The 24,421-nt window shown below is 37.2% G+C and overlaps 1 protein-coding gene across 2 annotated transcripts; it reads left to right on the top strand.

Annotated features, from left to right (window-relative positions):
- The first annotated feature begins 18,854 nt into the window (after nt 1-18,854).
- LOC147510915 (Heavy metal transport/detoxification superfamily protein) lies at nt 18,855-21,004 on the top strand. 2 transcript variants are annotated; one of them, XM_086602763.1, is made up of 4 exons: nt 18,855-19,583; nt 19,758-19,833; nt 20,525-20,690; nt 20,821-21,004. In XM_086602763.1, the coding sequence occupies exons 1-3, from the start codon at nt 19,410-19,412 to the stop codon at nt 20,683-20,685; spliced, it is 411 nt and encodes a 136-aa protein (XP_086458889.1). In that variant the 5' UTR covers nt 18,855-19,409; the 3' UTR covers nt 20,686-20,690; nt 20,821-21,004. The 2 variants fall into 2 exon arrangements, with proteins under 2 accessions (XP_086458889.1, XP_086458888.1); XM_086602762.1 differs by having other exon boundaries at nt 18,872-19,583; nt 20,525-21,004.
- Nucleotides 21,005-24,421: the final 3,417 nt, after the last annotated feature.

The following is a 24,421-nucleotide window of genomic DNA, read 5'->3' as shown; positions in this document are numbered from 1 at the left end:
TATTAACTTAACGTCCAAAACAATTCTCGAAGTTTGTGAGCACATTCCTTAAAGATGTAGCTGTTCTAGTGTCTCCATTCATGAAGGCATTTGTGAGTAATAGTTGGATTCTTGCATTTGTGATGTAAAGTATAGTTGTTACCTTCGCTCACTTATTGTTTCATTAGATCAAAGACGAGCTCCGTGACTAGTACAAAGAGGTATGGAGACATAGGTTCTCCTTGTCTTATCCCTCTTTTGCTTGTGAAGTAAGCATAGGGTGCCCCATTCACCATGACAGAGAAGCTTGGTGTATTCACACATTTCATGATCCAATTAATTAGCTTCCTAGGTGCTCCAACTCTTTGCAATGCAAGCTCAATTGTTTCCCATCTAACTGTGTCATAAGCCTTCTTCAAATCCACCTTTACTGCACATCTAGGAGGACCAGCGCTTCTATGATAATTGTGCACCAGTTCTTGAGAAAGAAATATGTTGTCTTGAATATATCTACCCGCATGCAATGAAGGCAAATTGATTTTTTTGAGACAACCAGCGGCATGAACACCTTCATTCTTCTTGTGAGTATCTTTGTAATGCATTTGTAGACCGCATTGCATCATGCAATTGGTCTATAATCACTCAAAGATTCAAGGTTTAATTTCTTAGGGATTAAAGTGATGCAAGTAGCATTCACTTCCTTTGAAAATTCCCCTGATAAAAGAAATTCCTCATTGCCTTCACAAAGTCATCTCCAACTATTCTCCAAGCTGCCTTGAAGAAATGAGAGGTAAAGCCATCATTCCCTGGAGTTTTCTCAATGTTAATGCATGATAGTTCTTCTATGATCTCCTCTCTGGTGACTTGCTGTTGCACTTCATCTCTCATGTCGTTAGAAATTCTATGAATTGGTTCCAGTTACTCAAGCATAGTGAAATCAATATTCTGCAAACTAGAAGGGTTGTACATATCCTTGTAAAACTCAACACACTCTGCCCCAATCAATTCAATATCATCTATAACTACATAATTACTATCCTTAAGACAAGTCATCTTATTCATCACCCTTCTTGTGTTGTTATCTCCAACAGTGATCACCTGGTCTCTAGACTTCTGCTTCTACACTTCTTCATTTGCCTTAGATATTGTAACAAGCTTTGAAATTGCTCTCTCTCTCTCTCTCTCTCTCTCTCTCTCTCTCTCTATCTATTAGGATCAACTTGCAACCCTGTTTGTACTCCATCCATCTCTTGCCTTGCTTGAACTACCATTTTATCAACTTTCCCCATAGTATCTCTGTTCCATTTAATCAAAGCCCCCTTGACTATTCTCAGTTTTTTCATAAGCACAAACATAGGATTTCCCACAACTGGTTCAGCTCATGGCTTCTCTACAACTTCCATGAACCCTTTCTCTTTGACCTAGAAATTAAAAAATTGAAATGATTTCTTTTTCTCATTCCTTTGGGCTACTGAGTATACCACCATAGCAGAGTGGTCTGACGTGGCTCCTGGGTACAAAAATTCTGCCTCATGATCAATATACTCCCCAATCCAATCTGCATTTACAAGTACTCTATCCAGTTTGCACCAAGTTCTTGTGGCTTTCTTGTTGCTCCATGCCAGAAAGTTTCCACTATACTTCAAGTCTACTAGGCCAACCATAGTAATAGCATATAACATATATGTATAATGATGTGGCCTTACCTCTGCCCCTCCCACTTTTTCATGAGCATTCATAATTGAGTTGAAGTCCCCCAGTAAGATCCAAGGTTTCTAAAATTTGCATGCCCAATCCATTATCTTGTGCCATAGAAACCTTCTCTCACTCATGTCATTGCTCCCATAGACTTTAGTGATTAGAAATATTTTACCATTATTTAGGCACATTTCCATTAACATATATTGTAAATCTTTTTCTAATACATTCACTCTGCACATTTGTGGATCCCAACAAAACCAAATCTTTCCCAGACTACTGTAATCATAATTTTTCTCTGCCTACCATCCTGGAATCATATAATCAACTATGCCTTGCATCTTATCAAGCTTAACTTTTGTTTTAATCAATCCCATGATACTTAATTTATGTTTTCTAGTTAGTTCTCTTACATCCTCCTGTTTGAAAGCCTTGTTCAACCCTCTCATGTTCCAACAACCAATATTCGTCATTTAAACTTGGCTTGAAGATTAAGGTGAGAGTATTTGGCACCCACCGTAACTATTTTCACACTTTTGTTGCCTTGAGTACTTGAACCAGCTTTAGTAATTTGCTTTGTGCTCTGTTCACTGTGTTCTTTGGGGCTTTTCTCTCTTGTGTCTATCCTCTTTTCATGTACACTATTGTTCTCCATTGTTTGGTTGTCATGTGTCTTTTCCACCTGTACCACCTTAATATGCCCTTGGGAGCTCTGTGCTTCCTTCTCCTTTCTAGACACACATCCTTCCTTGGCCTGAAAAAATGTTTCTTACTAGGACTTTCCCACCCAACATCTTCAGTATCATCATTACTCTTTCCCAGGTCTTGTATCATCTCTACTACTTCCTCTTCATTAGTCTGAGTTGATGCATTAGTTTTCACCCCCATCTTCTTTTCTTACCCACACTGCCTTGCTCTTTTTCTTCCTTATATGATCCTCTTCTTATGATTTTCTTATTGGGCAATTGGCTTCTGCATGACCAAAAACCTCACATTGAGAGCATATATGAGGTTTCCAATTGTACTACATTTCAATCTTAATCTCCCTTTTGTTGCCCACTAGCACTGGAACATATTCTGGGTACTTACACTTTGTCTCAATCTCTATACACACTCTTGCATATGAAGTTCTTTTCTTGCTTTCAATCAATTTGTCAGTAAACATGGGGATTCCAATGACACTACCTACTTGACTAAACCCCTTTGCATTCCACATTTCCATTGGGAAGTTCTTCATTATGACCCAAATAGGTAGAGTCTTAAGTTCAATCAATACTCTCTGCCTCAATGAATAGCTTCCAAGGCCTTACAATAAACAACTGACTTGCAATGTGGAAAGCACCTATGTCCAGAAAAATAGAATTACTGAAACTAATGTTTTCATTGATTGATTATCAAGTTCTTACATCCTGTATTTATACTATTCTTTACACATAAAACAGTTACAAAAATGGCTACAAGTCTGTTTCAAAATGATGAGCTGGCACTGACTTCTCTTGTCTCTAGCTTTGACTGAAGTCTTCCTTAATACCCCCCTTCAAGCTGAAGGGATTACTAAGCACTGACAGCTTGGCTAACAGTAGATGGAATTGTTGAGATGATAGACCTTTAGTAAAGATATCTACTACCTGATCCTATGTACAAAGATACTGAATATCCACTACTTTATTAACAACCAACTCTCTTATATAGTGATAATCAATTTCTACATGCTTAGTGCGAGCATGAAAGATAGGATTATTGGCTAAGGCTATAGCACTGATATTGTCACAGAATATGAGAGGAGGTTTCAGTATAGCAATATGTAAGTCTTTCAATAGTAAGCAAACCCAATAGATTTCTGCAGCTGTGTGTGCTAGAGATCGATATTCAGCTTCAGTGCTTGAACGTGCTACAATATGCTGCTTTTTTGCTGACCAAGAAAGAAGATTACTCCCCAAAATACACGAGAATCAAATTAGATCTCCTATCAATAGGACATCCATTGATCTGCATCGGTGTATGCTTGAATAATGAAGGAACTCTTTGTAAACCACACTCCATAATCGATTGTACCTTTCAGATATCTGATGATCCTTTTGACTGCTGCTAAATGAGTAGACCTGGGAGAGTGCATGAACTGACAGACTAAATTAATAGCAAAAGAGATGTCAGGCCTTGTCCAAGTAAGATATTGTAATGCTCCCACTAAGGACCTATAAGATGTAGGTTCTGCTAACAACTCTCCTGAATGAGAATCCAATTTACAGCTTGATGAAATAGGTGTTGAAGCTAGTTTAGCATCAATCATGTTAGCTTTTCATAATAAATCATAAGTATACTTTGTTTGACACAAAAATATACCCCTTGAATCTCTTTGAGCCTCTAGTCCCAAAAAATAATGAAGTAAACCTAGATCCTTCATAGCAAATATAGAACTCAGCTGACTGATGACTTGCAGATACTCAACTTTAGAGCTTCCTGTAATAAGGATATCATCCACATAAACTAGAATGTAAGTAATAGACTTCTGACCTTTTTTAATGAACAAGGAATGATCTGCTTCAGATGTAGTGAATCCAAGTGCCAATAAAGCTTGAAATAACTCCTCATACCAAGCACGAGGGGCTTGTTTAAGTCCATAGATGGATTTCAAAAGTTTACAAACATAGTGAGGCTTCAGAGGATCAATGAACCCTTGTGGTTGCTTCATAAAGACTTGCTCCTTTAAGTGACCATGCAAAAAAGCATTAGAGACATCCAACTGCCTTATTTCCCAATTGAAACTGACTGCAAGTGATAAGATGAGGCTTATAGTAGTGGGCTTGACAACAGGATTGAAAGTTTCTAAGTAATCAAATCCATACTGCTGATTGAAGCCTTTGGCAACTAACCTTGCCTTGTGTTTATCAATAGACCCATCTGCTTTTTGCTTCAACCTAAAGACCCATTTATTATCAACTATATTCTGAGCTGAGGAAGGAGGAACTAGAATCCAGGTTCTATTTTTAAGCAGTGCATTAAATTCAGAAACCATGGCATCTTTCCAAGCAGAGTCCTTAATAGCTTGAGTATAACATGTTGGAGTTGATGGAATTTCATAAAGAATAGTGTGTAAAGCATGAGGTAAGGGATGTTTAGTTGTATGAAACACCTTTGGTTTAAAAATACCTTGTTTGGCTCTTGTTTGCATGTTATGAGTGTTGGATGAAGATGGTAAAACCTGAGAAAGAGTGGATGATTGAGGACTGATAATTTTTGGAACTGTGTTGATAGATTGAGATTGAGATTGAGATTGAGAAGAGGTTGTATTGATAGTCTTAGGTTGAGAAGAAGTTTGAAGAGGTGATATTGAAGTGGATTGTTTTAGAAACTGTTGAGGAAGATCAAGAGGAGAAGACAGTGAAGAAAAATGAACTTTAAAAGGAAACTGATTTTCATTGAAGATAACATGCCTCCTCGAAATGAAAACTCTACCGGGACTTCAATATGAAGACACACAGTAACCTTTGTGATTTAAAGAATAGCCAATGAAAACACATAGTTTGGACCTTAACTCTAACTTGTTATTAGTATAATGTCTCAACCATGGAAAACAAGTGCAACCAAAGACTTTGAGTGTAGAGTAAGTAGGTTTAATTTATGTTAAAAAGTTTTTCCCAAGGTGAGATGAAAGGAAGAGAAGAAGATGGTAATCTATTTATAAGATAGACTGAAGTAGAAAAAAGGTCTACCCAGTATTTTGAAGGAATGCAAGACTGAGAAATGAGAGTTCTAGACATATCCAAAATGTGTCTATGCTTCCTTTCCACAACTCCATTTTGCTCTGGAGTATGTGGACAAGTGAATTGATGAGCAATACCAGATTTATATAGAAAACTTTCAAGAGCATCACTAACAAACTCTCCACCATTATCAGATTGTACTATTTTTATTTTATGAGACAGAAAATTTTCAATAAAGGATTTAAAGGATTGGAATACAGAACAGAATTGAGACTTAAGGTGTAAGGGAAAGAACCAACAATACTTTGAAAAATCATCGACAATAGTAGCAAAAAATCTATTGCCACCTACTGAACATCAATGCATCTTGTTTAAAGAAGCTTGTGAAAGATAGGAGTGGCAGGATGTCCAAGTTTGTTATGCCAAATTGAACTTGATACTTTATTAGAGAGAAGAGCAGTAGGGGATTGAATGGACTGATGAGACTGTGATGATAGAAGCAAAGGGTAGAGACCATTCTTAGTTTGTCCTTGGAAAAGAATCCTCCCCGATGCCATGTCCTTGATAAAAAAGGCAAAGGGAGTAAAAATAAGCATACAATGATTGTCAGATACAAACTTATGAACACTAAGAAGATTGTGCTTTATGTTAGGAACATGTAAAATATTTTTCAGATGAAGAGTATTATCAGTATGAGGGACACGAAATGAAGTAGATCCAATGTTAAGAATTTGCAAACCTTGGTCATTGCCAACAAGTACTTTGTCCTTTCCTTTGTACTCTGCATGAGATGCCATGTTATTTAGATCCGCAATGAGATGGTTTGATGCTCCAGTATCAACAAACCAACTTGAATCATTCTGTTGAGAAGTAAGTATGAAGTCATTCTGCTGAGAGTTCTGAAATTGATAAGAATTATCATGCTGCTGAGGATTCTGAAACTGATAAGAATCATCATGCTGCTAAGAATTTTGAAACTGATAAGAATCATTCCGCTAAGTATTAAACTGAGAATCATTAAATTGAGGATTTGTATCATTGAAACTTGCCAGCATGGCAAGTTTTGCAGGTGGTATCCTTCCAATGAAACTATGATTCATCCTGTTGTGACAGTCCAAAGCAATATGACCAAACTTATTACAAATTTGGCATTGAGGTCTGGATGATCCAGAAGATGACCCAGAAGAATTGTTATAACCACCTTGATTGGAGCCACCACCATTACTATTATATGAACTATTATAATAACCACCACCATTATTGAATCCTCTTTTCTAGAAGATCCATTTGCTCTACCGGTCCGGTTTCTCTATTATTACCTCTGCCGAATTTCTACCATTTCCTCTGCCGGAATCATAAGAACCTCTCGCAGAAGATTAAAAGTGCAAATGCTTGATGAATCGCTCAAAATTGATCACTTCTATTTCTTTGAATTAAAGTGATCTCTTCATTCAATAATAAACCATGTAACTCTTACGGATAAACAGGGATCATTAGTTGATCCGGGTTTCGATTGAGGTAGTGAATGAGTTATACTCTTCGAGTAATCCTCTCAAGGTATGATATATCAAATCGAATCTACAACGGTGATCCCGATGATCTTTTAAGACTATCGGCTATTATTTTGATCTTCTTCAAGTATTCACCATAGACAACTCTCCTTTCTTGAGATCTTGTAACTAATTCTTTAATTGCATGACATGAGCGACAGAAATTGTACTTAATCTTTTCTCTAATGTAAGCCATAAATCTCTTGCAGTTGGCAATCCCACCACATAAGGCAAAATTTCCTCAGATAAAGTAGAATTTATCCAAATCAACAACATTTGATCTCTTTTAATCCAAACAATATATTATGGATTAATAGTATTTGTGATACTTCCATTTTAACTCATAAGAAACTTAGAAGGACATAGATTAGTACCTTCAATAAGATCTATTAGATCATAAGTTTTCAAAACTGGTAAGAAAAGTTGCTTCCACATCAAGTAATTCTCCCGTTTGAGCTTCAGAGGAACCATGTTGGAGATGTTCTGGAAGGAATAAGATGTAGTTGATGGTGGAACAACCATTGGAGCGTTAAAGCCTGTGAAATTATAACTTGGAGTAGGAATTGAATTATAAGGACCTTGATAACCTTGAGGTTGCTGATTGAATTGAGAACTTTGATATTGTTGCTGAAATCGTTGATTTTGTAGAAAAAATGAATGAGAATTCGGATTTTGTTGTTGAAATTGAAGTGTTGATGCTGAATTTTGAGCAGCAGTACCAAGATTATGAATTGAATCTTGATTCTGAAGAGAAATAACCGGAAGAACTGCAGCGGCATTGTTTTGAACAGAATTAGCCGAAAGAACAGCATCGGCATTGGTTTGATGATTAACCCCGTTACTTTGATTAGTAACTTGATGAAAAGCTTGATTTTCAGCTCCATTTGGATTAGGGTTTGATGGCAGAGAAGTTTGATGTGTTCTTGTCATTTGGATTGATTAATTGGAATTGATAAATGAGGATTAGGAATTTTATTGATGGATCGATGAACCCCGCAAGGCAATTTTCTTGCTGTTTCAAGATGATGAGCTGGCACTGATCGACTTCTCTTGTCTCTAGCTTTGACTGAAGTCTTCCTTAATACAGAACTGCTCTTCTATCATCCTCATCGCTAAACATGTTCCTGTCATATCTATTCATAGTAAAGGGATTTTTCAAGTGCCATGTTCTTGATACTATATCTTTCACATAAGAAAAACCCAATTTTCTGCCCACAAAATTCCCAATCACCATTTTCCGATGCTTCTCCCTCATACATTCAAACTTCTCTGTATCAACCTTCACCCCAGGTTTACCATTAATGAGTGTTGGTGGAATAAATCTCAGTGCTTCCTGGCTTACCAAGAACATCCACCCAAGTGGAAGTTTTTAGTTCTGATCCTAGTGTCTCCGGGCCTTGAATTTCATGTGCTACTATTCCAGTTGCTTCTTCTGTATTAGTCTGAGTTTGTAGATCAGTGGGCATACATGACACATCATCAGGCGTTTCAGGTGCATGACTAGCTGCTGGATTTGGTGCATCTTCTTCCTCTTGCTGAGCTAAAAGGTCATGATGAATTTTCATCATTCTTCGTTGGAGTAGCTTCTCCAATGATCCCTTTCCATGTAGCTTTTGAAACTCACTCTCTAATCTCTCATTAACATCATCTTCAGATTCAACCATAGCAGGAGTTCTAGGAATTGATCTCCCAATTTCTCTTATTTTTTTCCATTTCCCTTGTGTTTTTTTTGCTTAAAGACTATACTACCCTCAAACATGAAATTGCCCCTCAAATGTCCCCATATCTCAATTTGGAGTATCATCTTCGGCTACCACATCGAAATACATGATGTGCGTTTCAAACCAAATCAACTGTTAGATTGGGATTTAGTTTTTTTAGTCGGCATAGAAGTGTTCTATGACAATAATTGTGTATAGCAAACCTTTGAAGCAACATTCTGGGAATTCAGGAGGGCCAATTACTGAATTATAGATATGGTTGTTGGATTTTTTATTTTTTTTTAACAAAAGGATCCATTCATTCATAATCAGGCGACCACAAAGTATTCAAAACGAAACTTGAAAGGTCTTTTTCACTTACTATGATGGGTTGGTACGTTGCAAAACGAGAAAGCTGCAAACACATTAATATAATAATCAGTAATATATTGTCCAAGTTTGCTTATCAGTGTATAGAATAGGGGAGGGATCCATATATATACAACATTTTTTATACTACAATTTATACAAAGTTAACGCCCCTTTTCAAGTTGAACTACGTGCTGATTTTCTGAGGGTGTGATATTACTACTATAAAGGTCATATCTACAAATTTTCAAATCATTTTAAGATCTCTACCCTTTACAAAAGTTGTTTTAAAGTTTGAGTTTATTTTAACGCTCATGATTTGAAATTTTATAATCCTCTTTTGGCATATTTAGAAATTTCCTAATGAGCCTATATTTTGTAGGAATATTCTCTATGGTCAGAATGTGATATCCACAAAAAATCAAGTTTTAAATGAATTTGTAGAGTGAGATGAAAGTTATTGTATAAAAAATGTTGTATATTGATCCTTCCCCAATACACACTATACATTGATAAAGATACAAATGAATTATGGGGTGGAGAAAGTGAGAAACGTAAGATAAGAGGCTTCACCATTGCACTCAAGGACATAACCATAATTTAACATTCTGGGGGTGCAAGAGTCGATGCACCTTAGAGTAAGTCCAATGGGAGACTATATAGGCTGCTAAAGACAAATATAGCACCCCAACCACAAAAATATCATTCCAATGGGGCTGCTAAAAGGGTCTTAAATTTGGAAAGAGTCAAAAACCAAGCCAACGTTAAGGCCTTCGCTAGCAACTGCTATAATAACTTCGAGAGACGGACGACATAGTTTTTTAATGCATGCATGTGTTAAATTTCGACGGACGGACGGCGTGTCTCCTCCGCTTCAAAAAGTTCAAAAATAATGGACGGATGACAAAACCATATGTCGTCCATATCATTTAGCATTTCAAAACAGATAACGCGATTGGATTGGTTTTTTTTATTTTGGAGAGCCAAATTTAACTGGGCAAGCTAAAAGACCTATGTAGCACTTATGTGGCCTTTTTAGCTGCCTAATTTAGCAGCTCTCTATTGGACTTGCTCTTAGTAATTGAATTAGGGGTGTGATAATAAAATTTTTGTAAAATTCGTGCAAATTACTAATACATGTAGGGACTTTCCCAAATCACCCCTGTGGTTCCATCAATAACTGCACTGGACTTGCTCTCAAGTTTGAAGGGTCACGACCACCTCCAACTAGGTTTACAAATGGGTAGGGGTCGTATGCAGATTTCAATAAGAGAACCATACAAATGTCACTAGGAAATGTGCATCTAGCTTATTTCCCACAATATCCCGTACAACCACTGCACTTGCACCACCCAAAACTTTGGTTTTATTTGTATATGTAACATGTCATGTGATTCACGCGTGACTCAACGTCTCAACTACAGATTTTTAAGTTGTCGTGTCCACCCTTTAGAACCTACATCACATGGAACGAACAACCTGTACGAAATGACCTCTTAACTAGAAAATTTTCAAGCACACAATGATTTAAAAGTTTAAAACCCCGTTAGACCTCATAGGCTCAATAATTCAGAGACCAGTGTTGTATTGATCTCTTTATTATATTAGGGTAACGACAAGGTTACCAAGTGCATCTAGTCTCAGTGTCTTTGAATTTATTCTTTACAATTTGTGAATGTCACTATTTTCTCAATTTGTAAATTGTCACTATTATACAATTATACTTTTTTTGCCGGGCCGAAAATATCGACCCATATATCGATTGGCGACACATATAGGTATTTTGAGGTACTCCATGTGGATATATTGATACATTTTGGATCCAATATATATCTGATTTTCCGATATATCCGATATAGATGGTTGATTTTGACTAATTTTTTATCGATATATATCAGTGATATTATATATATATATATATATATATATATATATATATATATATATATATATATATCGATAATTCTTCTCTAAAAGTAACTATTTAAGTTAACTTAAAATAAGTACGGACGTAAAACTTCACCTACAAAATGAATTCAAACCTAATTTTTTGTGGTTATGAAGCACTCACCATAATGATTATCATTCTAAAATTTCAGCTTATTTGGAAACCTCTAACATAGATAAAAATTGTTGTCATCTTTAAAAAGAAATCTAACGGTCCAGAAATGTTAAATTTTTGTAATTATTTTTTGCAAATGTTAGAGGTTTCTAAATGAGCTGAAATTTTGTAGAAATGATCTTAATATTGAGTATATCATATCCACAAAAAAAATAGGTTTAAATTCATTTTGTAGGTGAAGTTTTTTTTCTTATTTAAAAGATTACTTAAGTAAATTTATTTCAAAATGATTGATATATATATATATATATATATATATATATATATATATATATATATATATATATATATATATATATATATATATATATATATATTGCAGTTTAAGCCCCTATTAATCGCCACATAAGCGCTATGCGCTATTCAACCGATCCGATCAAGAAAACATTTAGAGCTTTAAGCGGGTGTCACAAATCGGGCAATTTCCTCCGCTTAATCGGTTTATTTTCAAGAAATCAGTATAAAAAAAACGCCGCTTAATCGTTCTTCCAATTTTGTTTGGTTTTTCCTTTTTAAGTCTACAAAAAAACCCAAAAGATAAATTAAAACTCACTAATCCATATATTGAAAACGTTTCATTTCACCAAGGAAAAATAATCAAAACCGTAAAAAGTAAAAAATCACTAAAGAAAACTCTTAGGCTAGCTAGCATTCCACCACTTAGGTTTGTAGTTTTTTTTTTATTTATTTATTTATTTATTTATTTATTTTGTTTTAGGTTGTTATATCATTTATATGTGACATATGTATTATAGGTTAACTAAAGCGATTATTAATTTTCAATTAATTCCCAATTAATATGATTAATCGCTATAAGCTCTTGGAACGACTTGCTCCCGATTAGCGCTTAAACTATATATATATATATATATATATATATATATATATATATATATATATATATATATATATATATATATATATATATATATATACGGGTTCGTTACGTCGACATACAAAATTGACATACGCAATCCTACATATCTACATAATGAACTAAAAACTGATTTTTCTGGGGATGTGATCTTTACAACATGGAGATCATCTCCACAAAAAATCAGCTATTTTGAACATTTCTAACCCTACCAAAAATTGAGTTTAAATTAGAAAGTTATCTGACGGTCTAGAATTTTAACACTCTTTTGACAAGACTAGACATATCCGATTGAGGTGATTTTTTGTAGAGATACTATCCATAGTAGGTAAGTCATCTCAACCAAAAATTAAACCTTAGTTCAATATGCAAATCTACTTTTGGAGTGCGTATGTCAATTTTGTATGTCGACGTAGCGAGCCTGATATATATATAGGTTTGCTCATATACGTACCAGTAAACTACGGACTGTCGGACTCAAACTTAAAAAAGAAATATCACGTGTGTCCCCTTTACTATTTAAGTGTCTCTCACCAACGTAACTAAAAACTGGGTCCCACAAGTCTCACAAGTCAAACAGGAATCACGCGAGTTTTACCAAAAACATACAAAGCATATATATCTTATACTTTCTTATATATTTTATACAAAACATACAAAATATTTCTTATACTTTCTGATATATCGACATACAAAACAAAATTTTGTCCGGTCAACAAAATAATATATATCTACTAATATATTGGTTTTTAGAGGTCCGATATATCGCCCGATATCGAAATATTGGGCCTTATTTTGTTTGTGCTAAGTCATCAGCATTAATTATGCAGCACTACTCTACGTACAATACATTTATTTGGTTCTTTATTATTATTGCTAATTGCATTTCTTTTATTAAGTTGTGGTCTAGGCAGACCTTACCTATATCGTTATATTCAAGACAAACCTAACAGGAAAGGATTGTTGAAACACATTACTAGTATGGATAAAATGCTTGGAGGCGTTCAGGAATGAAACTAACAACAACATAACAGGGAGTAAGTCATAACTCAACGAATAATTATTCTACTGGAAACTATGCATTTGGGGGTAACCCAAGTGCCAGTAGAAGTAAAGCCAGTAGCAGTAGCAATAGTTTTGGTTATGGTATAAATAATGTATGTGCTTATGTATATTTTGATGCTGCATTTGACAGGTCTATAAGACAAAGGGCAGCAGGTGCAATCTTTTGGAATCATGAATGGGAAATTTCAGGAACAACTCATAGAATATTTACAGCTAGGGATGTGGAGGAGGCAAAGCTCAAAACTGCTGAAGTTGCATTAACACATAAGGAGAATGAGAGTGAGGGAAGTAGAAGTCAGAGGAGATAATCAAGCTGTTATGAATGCACTAGCAGAGCCTACTTCAAACTTCAGTTGGCACCTATCCAGTCTTAGAGACTTTGTTATAGATTGTGTTTCAGTTTTAAGTTAATGTAACTTTGTATGGATTAAGAGAAGATAAAAACTCTCAAGCGCAACAGTTTGCCAAGTGGGTTACAAACTACTTGGAGGGGCTCGTCATATCTTTTGTCAATAATTGTAATGGTCTTATTATTTATTGAATAAATGAAGGGAGGTCATTATCTTAAAAAAAAATATTCAAGCCCGAATCCCTTTGTGTACTGTTGTGAATAATTAACTGCGGAAACAACGTTACCCACACCAAACGGATCAATCCTACACAAAGATTGATCTTTCTCAATAGACAAGACTTCAACACCCTCCAAAGCAATATCCCAACACTTCCGATATCAAATAACAAGCATATGAAATAAAACAATCAATGTAAAAAGAAACAAACAAACCACAAGATATATATATATCGTGGTTCGGCAATTTGCCTTCCCGTCCACACCTGCGAGTTCCAAGCTTTACTAGATGTCCGAGAAATTACAAGTCTCTCTCATTCACTCACAAAGAATGAACACTCAACTTACAAAGAATTGTTCTCTTGTAATCACTCTCTTTTTTGGTTTTGGAAAAGTTAGGTTTTCCAAAAAACTGATTTTGTTTTTATACTAAAAACAAAAAAATCGCGGTTACTGTAGCGAGGCCCGCAAACAAAAGACACGGCGCGGTAGCTCCCTTTGGCTGGTCGGCGCCAAAATCAACTGGAGCAATCGAGCGCTGGCCCTTTTGAGTACCTCCACCATAAGCTAATCCCACATCCAAAGTACCGCTTCAAGTACCTTAGTACCCATTTCATTTGCCTCCCAATCTTTGCTTCCCGTTTGCCATATACCGCTCACAACACTAACTGCACGTGAAATGTCCGGCGTGCACACACCATAGCATATATCAAACTACCCACGGCACTTGCATAAGGAACATTAGCCATATGCTTTTGTTCCTCCACCGAACTAGGAGAGAACGCTGAAAGCCTAAAATGCCCAACTAAAGGGTAGAAACCGACTTTGCATTCTCCATACCAAATCGAGAAATTACTTTTCGAATGTATTTCTTCGAGATACAACTATCCGTCGCTTCTTCCTATCTCTGTCAATCTCCATGCCCGATATCTTCTTGGCTCCACCTAAGTCTTTCATCTCAAACTTCGAGCTAAGTTGAGATTTCAACTTGTCTATCTCCACCATGCTTTTGGAAGCAATAAGCATGTCATCCACATAAAGCGGGGAGATAGATGAAGTCATTACCACGAAGCCTTCTAAAGTAGACCACAGCCGATCATACTTACCGGGGTGTACTCATGTTGCATCATGAATGTGTCAAAGCTTGTACCATTGCAGGGCGATTGCTTTAACCCGCACGATGACCGATTCAATTTGCATACATAATCTTCTTTCAAGAACGACAAACCCTTCGGTTGTCTCATATAGATCTCTTCTTCCAAGTCCCCATGCAAGAAAGTTTTTTCATCAAGTTGCTCTAACTCCAAGTTGAAGTGAGCAACTAGACTTCAATAACACACGAATGGGCGTATGTTTTGACCACCGGGAAAATACCTCATTGTAGTCGACTCCTTCCTTCTATGAAAAACCGCTTTGCTACCACTCTTTGCCTTGTACCCCCGTCTTGTCGGACTCGGGGAAGGACCTCTTTCTTCGAACACCCATTTATTGCCGATAGTCCTTTTGCCGCTTTGGCAATAAAACTAGGTCCCATGTGTGATTTTTATCAAGAGATTCCATCTCTGCTTGCATAGCTACCAACCAATCTCTGTAATGAGCATCTCTAACGGCTTCCTTGAAGCTATCGGCTCATCATCTTCGATATTAAGTGCATATGCCACTAAATCCACGACCATAGTGTTTCACCGGCCATGCCCATACTTGTGCACTTCTTTAACTTGTCTCTCGTGGCTGGGTCATTCGACCACTACAAGTTCGCGGATGCTCATGCTCTTCTTCCTATTCTTTGTGTGGTTCCATGATTTGGTACCTCATCATGATCTAACCATCATCTGGCTGCATCGGACAACTCAAGCTCGGGTAAGCTTGAACTTCTATAGACTCACCATTCGCCCGGCTACTTCCGAAACTCTTGAAGATAACACGGAAGTCTCATCAAAGGTAACATCTCTGCTGACCAGGAACTTGTGGTCTTCTAGACACCACAATCTGTATCCCTTTACCCCATTTGCGAAGCCTAAGAATATGGCCTTCTTAGCTCTAGGATCTAGCTTGTTGTCCCTCACATGGTAGTAAGTCGTCGATCCAAACACTTCGCAAAAATACTATAATCACCAAGGTTACGACCACACCTCATAGGGTGTCCCGCAATCTATGGTCGGTATTGGTGACCTATTATGCGGGTAACACGCCATGGACACTTTGCATCGCCCAATACTCTTTGCCTGGGACCGGCATTAGACAATAAACATCTTGCTCTTTCAAGCAAAGTTCTATTCATCCTCTCTGCCATTCCATTCTGGCGTATGTGCCCCCGATCATCGATTAATGCGGCAATTCCACATTTACGCCTGAGAACTCTTGGAAAGGTCCATAGGTATACGATACCATTGTCGGACCGTAATGTCTTTACCTTCCTATCGTCGATTCGATTCTCAACCCTTGCCTTCCACTTCTTAAATGTCTCAAACACTTCATCTTTCGATTTCATCATATACACCCACACATAGCGAGTATGATCATCAATGAATGAGACATAATAGCGGTTACCTCCCTTGGAAGCCACCCTGGAGGGTCCCCAAACATCCGTATGCACATAATCAAGGATGCCTGTTGTCGTGTGCTTGCTTGACTTGAACTTGACTCTGCATTGCTTCCCATAGGCCTTGATGCTCCGCGGAACCCCATACATGGCTTCTTCAAGTTCTTCAACCTCTTGTTGCAACTCGGACAAACCCTTTTCACTCATATGCCCTAAACGCGTATGCCATATCTTAGTGCACTTAGAATCATTACTACATGCACCCATCTACATCGCTATCACCGTACTACTACTATCGAGTATACAAGGTTCCATATTTTTGACCCTTCATAACAACTAAAGAGCCATTAACAATATTTAGGACTCCACCTTCGCCCACAAACTTGTGGCCTTTGGAATCCAAGGTACCAAGAGAAATAAGACTTTTCTTTAGCTCAGGAACATGTCTCACATCGGTTAAAGTCCTCACTACACCATCATACATCTTGACCCGTATAGTTCCAATTCCTACCGTCTTACAAGCAACATCATTACCCATTAAAACGGAACCACCATCAATGCTCTCATAAGAAGTAAACCACTTTCTATTCGGGCACATATGATAGGAACATCCGGAATCAAGAATCCACTTTTCGGTCATATAGTCTTGTGTGGACACCGCGAGACTGAATTCATCCATCCTCTTGAGCACGAAGCATAATTTGCCTCAATTTTTGCCTTACCTTTCTTCCTCCATCCATCTCTTTGTTCTCTTTCTTGGTGAGGACAATTACTTGCATAATGTCCCTTTTCATTGCAATTGTAGCACTGTACATGTTTCAAAGGCTTCTTTGACTTGGACCTAGAATTCTCATTACTTGAATAATTCTGTTCATAAGAATTTCCTCTTGCCACTAGCCCCTGACCTGCATCAATGCTATTCTCTACACGTGTCTTCTTCATCAACTCATAAGAAAGAAGTGCACTTTGAACTTCGTCAAGATCGACGACTTCTCTGTTCATGAATGTAGTCATTAGATGCTCATAGCTTTTTGGCAAGGAGAATATTAAACATGCCGCTTGATCCTCATCATCCATCTTCATACCAACATTCAAATAATCCGCTAGGCGTCGACGGAAACTCACTAACGTGCTCTTTGCATCGTTGAACCATCGACCATCATGTACCGATAAAGACGCTTCTTAAGGTACATCTTGTTCGTCATGCTCTTGGTCATATACATAGACTCTAGTTTGAGCCAAATACCGGCGGTATTTTCTCCCATCACACTATACATAACCTCATTTTGCAAGACATAACCGGATTGATGAACAAGCTTGAAGATCGAACTCTTCCCAATCATCATTACTCATACTTTCGCTTAGATTTTTAATCCCCTTTAAAGCCTTGTGCAAACCTTGTTGGATAAGGATGTCCTTTACTTGGACTTGCCAAATCCCAAAGTTATTTTTCCCATTAAACTTCTCTACTTCAAACTTTGCGTTTGACATCTTGGGAGCCATCTTTCAAGTTACACACAATAACTCAAAAGAAACAGTTCACCTCGAATTTAATCGAACACCTTGTCTACACAAAATTTTGAGCACTACACTCAAAATCTGGAGGTCGTATACCTACGCCTCCGATACCAATTGTTGTGAATAATTAATCTGCGGAAACAACGTTACCCACCCAAACGGATCAATCCTACACAAAGATTGATCTTTCTCAATAGACAAGACTTCAACACCCTCCAAGCAATATCCCAACACTTCTCGATATCAAATAACAAGCATATGAAATAAAACAATCAATGTAAAAGAAGAACAAACCACAAGGCGAGATATATCGTGGTTCGCAATTTTGCTACGGCCCACACCGCGAGTTCCAAGCTTTACTAGATGTCCCGAGTAACCGATTACAAGTCTCTCTCAATTCACTCACAAAGAATGAACACTCAACTCACAAAGAATTGTTATCTTGTAATCACTCTCTTTCTTGGTTTTGGAAAAGTTGGGTTTTCCAAAAAACTGATTTTGTTTTTATACTAAAAACAAAAAAATCACGGTTACTGTAGCGAGGCCCGCAAACAAAGACCTGGCGCGGTCGGCATAAAATCATCTGAGACCGAGCGCGGCGCTTTTTGATGCGGGTCGCCAAACATCTTGGAGCTTTGAAAGGCCTGGCGCCAGCGCGATCGTGAAAAGCAGAAAAAATCCTTTTTTTTTCTCTATATGTACAATCATTAGATTAGAAGAGGTTCAATTACAAAGGCAGTTGTAAGTCAGTGAGTATGTGAGAGAGAGAGAGGAAAGTTCAGTCTCTAGTTTACAAGAACAAACGATCCTCAAACTGCCGCAAGGTTCAATACTTCAATGTACATTTGTTGGCATTTAAGGTGATAGTCTTAACTCTTAAGTATGAATGCAAATAGTTGAAGCACTATTCTAATCCCTAACTACTCCTATTAGTATCTTTACAGTAAAACTTAATATTTTAGTGTGAAGGGTCAGCAATCAGGTACGGTAAACGTGACGATGTCCATGCTTCTCGATCACCTATAAATATTATCTTTCTCTAGGCCTATAGGCTATAGCCATGTTGACTATGAGGTTCCTGCATTGGTAGTGTGACTACTTGTGAGTGAGTGTGACCTCTTGTTTTTCTTTTATCACTTATCAATCATATGAAAGTTGCTGTTGCTCCCATTATTTTTTGATAAACTGTTTCTGTTTCCCTTTATGCAGTTGGTCACATGTGGGCGATGCCCATTTGTTGAAAACTAAAACACATGAAGTGCTTTTTCTATGTACTTCTATTAGTAGTTGGTTGATCACATGAGACAATCCAGTTGAATTGATCCCAATTAAGTTTTGGTCACCATTTTTGGATAAGTGCGTTCTTTTAATATCATGGGAAGCAGTTGATCTCCTAAAAATATGGGTCTTGGCCCCCTTTATTTCTTCTTGATCATGAGAATTGCCACAAGTGTTTTGTGAATTCCATTTCTGTCTTCTCCAGCTTTTCGATCTTTCAGGGATTCCTAGTTCGTCCTTTTCTCTTTCTGTGCACAAAGATTTTTATATCAGTAACTATAAGAGTAGCTAGTGCTTCTTTAACGCTATTTAGATTTGTTTTAGTACCGTCAGGTTGCTTGTTGTATGGGCAAGTTATGGTATCCTGTGTGAGGAGATCTAACTAGAGAGTGTGCGCGCGTATCTAGTTCTGTTTTAGTGGGCACTAAAGCAGTTGAAGCACATGGGGAAGCTGAGTTTTGGCAGGGTGCTGGACTGTTTTTGTCTTTCTTTTGGCTCAAATTCATCTTGTTTTTGCATCAACTCTTTGGAGAAGGAAGACTTTGTTGAGAGAAGGCCATTGATAGAAACTGAAGAAAATGCAAAGCAGACTTTGGCATTTCAATTAAGGCCTAAGGTGAGGTGATCTTGAAACTCTATTATACTCTAGGCCCTCTACCCTTTCAATTCAACTGGTACCACTTGTTACACTTTTGATGTGTTGCAAACTTGCATGGCCTTATTCCTTTACACTTCATATATTGAAAGCAAAATATTTTAAATTCTTAGTTTCTCTTCATGAATTATGTAGATTGTGGTGTTAAAGGTATCCATGCATTGCAATGGTTGTGCACGGAAAGTGCAGAAACACATCTCAAAGATGGATGGTATGTATTCTCTCGTGGTTTCTTGTAGTATTAATCTTGTAGCTACATGTGTTTTTTTGGATAGTAAATTGTAGCTACATGTTTAGGTGTAAAGAAAAATTCATTATCAATTACATATTTTTATAGATTGTAAAATTCTGTCTATGCATGCTAGGATAAAATTGGTTCCTAGCTAGCTTGTTGGTCGGGAAAACTGTGCTGCAATCTTCTCTGAGTAAGTGGACCATAAGAGTTTGGCAAGTTGTGCACAAACTAGACAGAGTAGACCATTTATGGAAGTCATTGAGTACAAACTCTGTACTCCCAAAATGTGGAACACCAGATGATTCAATTTTGATAGGTCTAGCTAGAAATATATCATCTACAGTACTCAAGTACTCACTACGCGATATCGGTAGTTCACCTTTTTACATATAAGTGATAAGGAGCGCTGATCAATTGATAGGTGAAATAAATCCTATTGTTTACAATTTCTTTTAGTACTAATGCTTCGTAGGAGCAGTATTTTAAGTATAGTTAGTGCTCAGATAATAACGTAGTACTTAATAGTTAATACTATTTCTTTTGTTGCTCACTTGCTCTTGTAGGTCTCTTAAGCAACAAGAAAAATGTCAATGTGAATAACAGTAGAATAGTCAGGGGTACGTAAATGTGTAATGGTATTGAACCTTCGTTTTATCTCTTCCCACAGGAGTGACCTCATTTCAAGTAGACTTGGAAAACAAGAAGGTGGTTGTGATAGGAGACATCCTTCCTTTTGAAGTGTTGGAGAGCGTTTCTAAGGTGAAGAATGCAGAAATATGGACCTCTTTCGCTGAAGATGAAAGAAATCAACCCATGACAATAAACTGATTTCGGTAATATCTTACAAGCGAATTCGTGAGATGCTTATCGTACAGTAGTTTCTAGTTTGTAAAAGCAGATGAGATGTTGCAGATATCATATTTCGTAATAATTGTAACCCTTTTTTTTGTGTAAGCTTATCAGGTTGTGTGCGTCTATTAACAGCGGAGATAACCGATTTGACTAGAATTGAAGTACGTAAGTTAATGGATCATGGTCACTAAATTGAAGTGAATGTGTATATATAAAGACGGTCTGAACTGGAATGCTTTGTACATATATTGATATTGTATTGAAGTTGAAGATCATTATATGCTTAAATTGGCAATTTTATGTCAACATCCTTATTATGGAATATATGATGCATAATCACTTAATCAGTCTGTGATCAACTATTTAGAGGAGCTGAAGAGCCCTGCTTCATCTCTGGTTTGCGAAGGGGAAAGGCAATATAAACACACTTGAGGTCATTTACATTACAAAGACTTGCTACATACTAAGCTACTTCATTTGTCTCCCTGTGTTTGCCTACGCTAGCTTCACTCACTAGAGGCCTAGAGGGTTGCATCTCCACGAGAGCCTTGATGCCACTATACCAGCATATATATAAGAGCATGTCTTCAGTGCGTGAGATGTATGGTGCGCAGGTAATGTGGGCCTTTGGATCGGTACTTTTGCCATACAATACACACGCACCCCTTGGTATGAGTGGCCCAGATTTGATAGCATACCATACGACCTGCGCACCATAGATTTAGCCTATATATAATTGGAGTATTGGTGACCACATATAAATGCCTATTTCTGCCATTTGGCAAGATATTAACATATGCCAACACTACAAAGCCAAAAAATTGGCATACTGATTACTGAGTAGACCAACACTAAAAGATATAGCGTCCACTCTTTAGATTCCAGCTATTTTTTACTAGGGATACCAGAATCTGGGTAATACTAGTGTAGTCAAGGCGCGGTAAGGCGCACTTTTGTGTCTTGCTTTGACCAAGGCGTGGGAGCTAATATAAGGCGCCTGTCTTTATTTTGTGCATTTTTGCGTATTTTCTTGAGACGCGAGGCGCACAAGGTGCGCACGTTATCAACATTTACAGTTTTTTCAATTGTTTTTTACAAATTTTGCTATATGTGACACATTTACACTCGATCTAATTGTTGTATGGTACGAGAAATTGTACAAATTTAATAAGTTTCAGTTTGGATTACACTCCGAGTTTTTATTTTGATTAGTTTTTGTCAGTGTAGTCAAGGCGTGAAGGCGCAACACCCTCTATGTGCCTTAGGCGCAAGGTGTGGTGCGCGCCTGATTAAAATGAGGCACGGAATAATAAAAAAATAGATATAACAAATAAAAAATAAAATAAATATTAAATATGATATGAATTATCATTGATTTGTTTAGCCAAACATTAAAATTAATTCTATGCGATTGTAAACATGAAACCATTGAGCAACACCCATAAAATCCACGAGTCATTTCCATACCATTGTAGTCATTTAAAAGAAAAATCTAAAACAATAAGTAAATAAGAAAATAAAACTCCTATCTCTCAATACAATCTAGCTCAACTTCAATAAACTAAAAGAGTGAACCAATCAAATTGAGCCAAAGGAGTTATTTACGAAATAGAACACGTGATTCAAATTTTGGAATCCTGTAAAACTTCATTTAATCCATCTTTGTGTCTTCTCTCAATCCATACAACTTAACAAAAACTAGTCAAAATTAAGCTTAGAGTGTACTTCAAAATGAAACTTATTAAAATTGTACAATTTCTTGTATCATACAACAATTAGATCGAGTGTAAACTGTAGAATTAAACAACTAATTAAAGAGATAAACACAAGAATTTATAGTGGTTCGGTGCCAATGTGGCAACCTACGTCAACGGGAGAAAAAAGGTTTATTGCTTGATTGATTTTGGTTTGTGTTAGCACAACATGAGTGCATATTCGTGTCTCTTGTTTCTAAAAGGATTGGAGACTTTCCTTTATAGAAACCATATGAATCTATCGAACCTCTGTCAAAACCGACTAGGGCGCGCCCACGCCTTTATCATATGCAACCTGAACGCGCCCGCGCCTTCCCTGACTTCTCACACACTCCCCCTCAAGTTGGTGTGAAGATATCCAGCGAACCAAACTTGGAGAGAATATCATCGAACTTGAAAGCTGGAAGTCCATTGGTAAAAATGTCTACAAGCTGTTAGTCACTTCGAACAAAGGAGGTAGTAAAATGTTAGACTGTACTTTTTCACACACAAAATGACAGTCAACTTCAATATGCTTAGTTCTCTCATGAAACACCGGATTTGCAGCAATGTACATAGCAACTTGATTATCACAGTAAAGTGTAGTTGGCAGATGCAACCAAAAACACAAATCATTCAGAAGAGCGCGAAGCCATATGATTTCACTGGTGGTGGAAGCCATAGCCCTGTACTCAGCTTCTGCACTAGAACGAGCCACTACATTCTGTTTCTTGCTCTTCCAAGTGACTAAATTACCTCCCACAAAGGTACAATAACCGGAAGTAGACCGCCGATCAATTGGACATCCTGCCCAATCAGCATCTATATAAACAGTAATAGATGTATGCCCATTTTTTCGCATCCAAATACCTATGCCTGGAGACCCTTTCAGATACTGCAGTATTCTAAAAACTGCATTCATATGTGGAGTCTTTGGAGCATGCATAAAACGACTAACCAAGCTTACTGCATAAGAAATATCTAATCGGGTAATAGTTAAATACTGACTAATGTCAGTAAGAAGATCACCGGTGTTGTCTAACTTGGCTCCACTGTCAGTTGGAGAATCAGATGGTTTTACCCGAAGCTTACCTGCTTCACTCAAAAGATCCAACACATACTTTCTTTGATTAAGAAATATGTCTCTCTTTGAATAAGCAATCTCGATCCCAAGAAAGTACTTCATAATACCCATATCCTTGATGGAAAATTTCTTGTGCAGTAACTCCTTGAGCTTAGAGATTTCGATATGGTCATTACCCATGATAACTATGTCATCAACATAAATAAGAACAATAGCCAAGCCTGACCTGCTAGATTTAACAAATAAGGAAGGATCAGCATCACTTCGCTTAAGATCGGTCATAGCTAGAACATAACTGAGTTTGACATACCACGCTCGTGGAGATTGTTTAAGTCCACAGATAGCCTTTTTTAACTTGCATACTAATCCAACCTTAGTCTCCTTCGGATGTCTAGGTGAGATGCTCATATACACTTCTTCTTTAAGTTCTTCGTGTAAGAATGCATTTTTCACATCTATCTGAAACAATTTCCAGTCTTGATTTATAGCTAGAGATACAAGAACTCTAAACGTGTTCATCTTTGCAACTGGTGCAAAAGTCTCCCTGTAGTCCTGACCATATGTTTGGATAAATCCCCTTGCAAGTAGTCGAGCTTTAGACCTCTCTAAGGAACCATCACTGTTAAACTTGTTTCTGAACACCCAACGACAATCAACTGTTTTCTTTCCATACGGTAGCATAACAATCTCCTAAGTTTTATTCTCATCTAGAGCATGATGTTCTTCTTGCATTGTCGTTCTCCATATTGGATGAGAGTTAGCTTCTCTAAAGTTCTTGGGTTCTTGCACATCATCGACTATACTCAAGAAAGCATGATGAGATGAAGTGATATTGGCATACGTTATATACTCCTGTAGCGGATATGGAACGTCATGCAAGGAATAAAAATTCCTG

This window comes from Coptis chinensis, chromosome 3, assembly GCF_015680905.1.
Source record: "Coptis chinensis isolate HL-2020 chromosome 3, ASM1568090v1, whole genome shotgun sequence".
Classification (NCBI taxonomy): domain Eukaryota; kingdom Viridiplantae; phylum Streptophyta; class Magnoliopsida; order Ranunculales; family Ranunculaceae; genus Coptis; species Coptis chinensis.
Note: the sequence above shows the minus strand (reverse complement) of the source record. Positions and strands in the feature narration are given on the sequence as shown.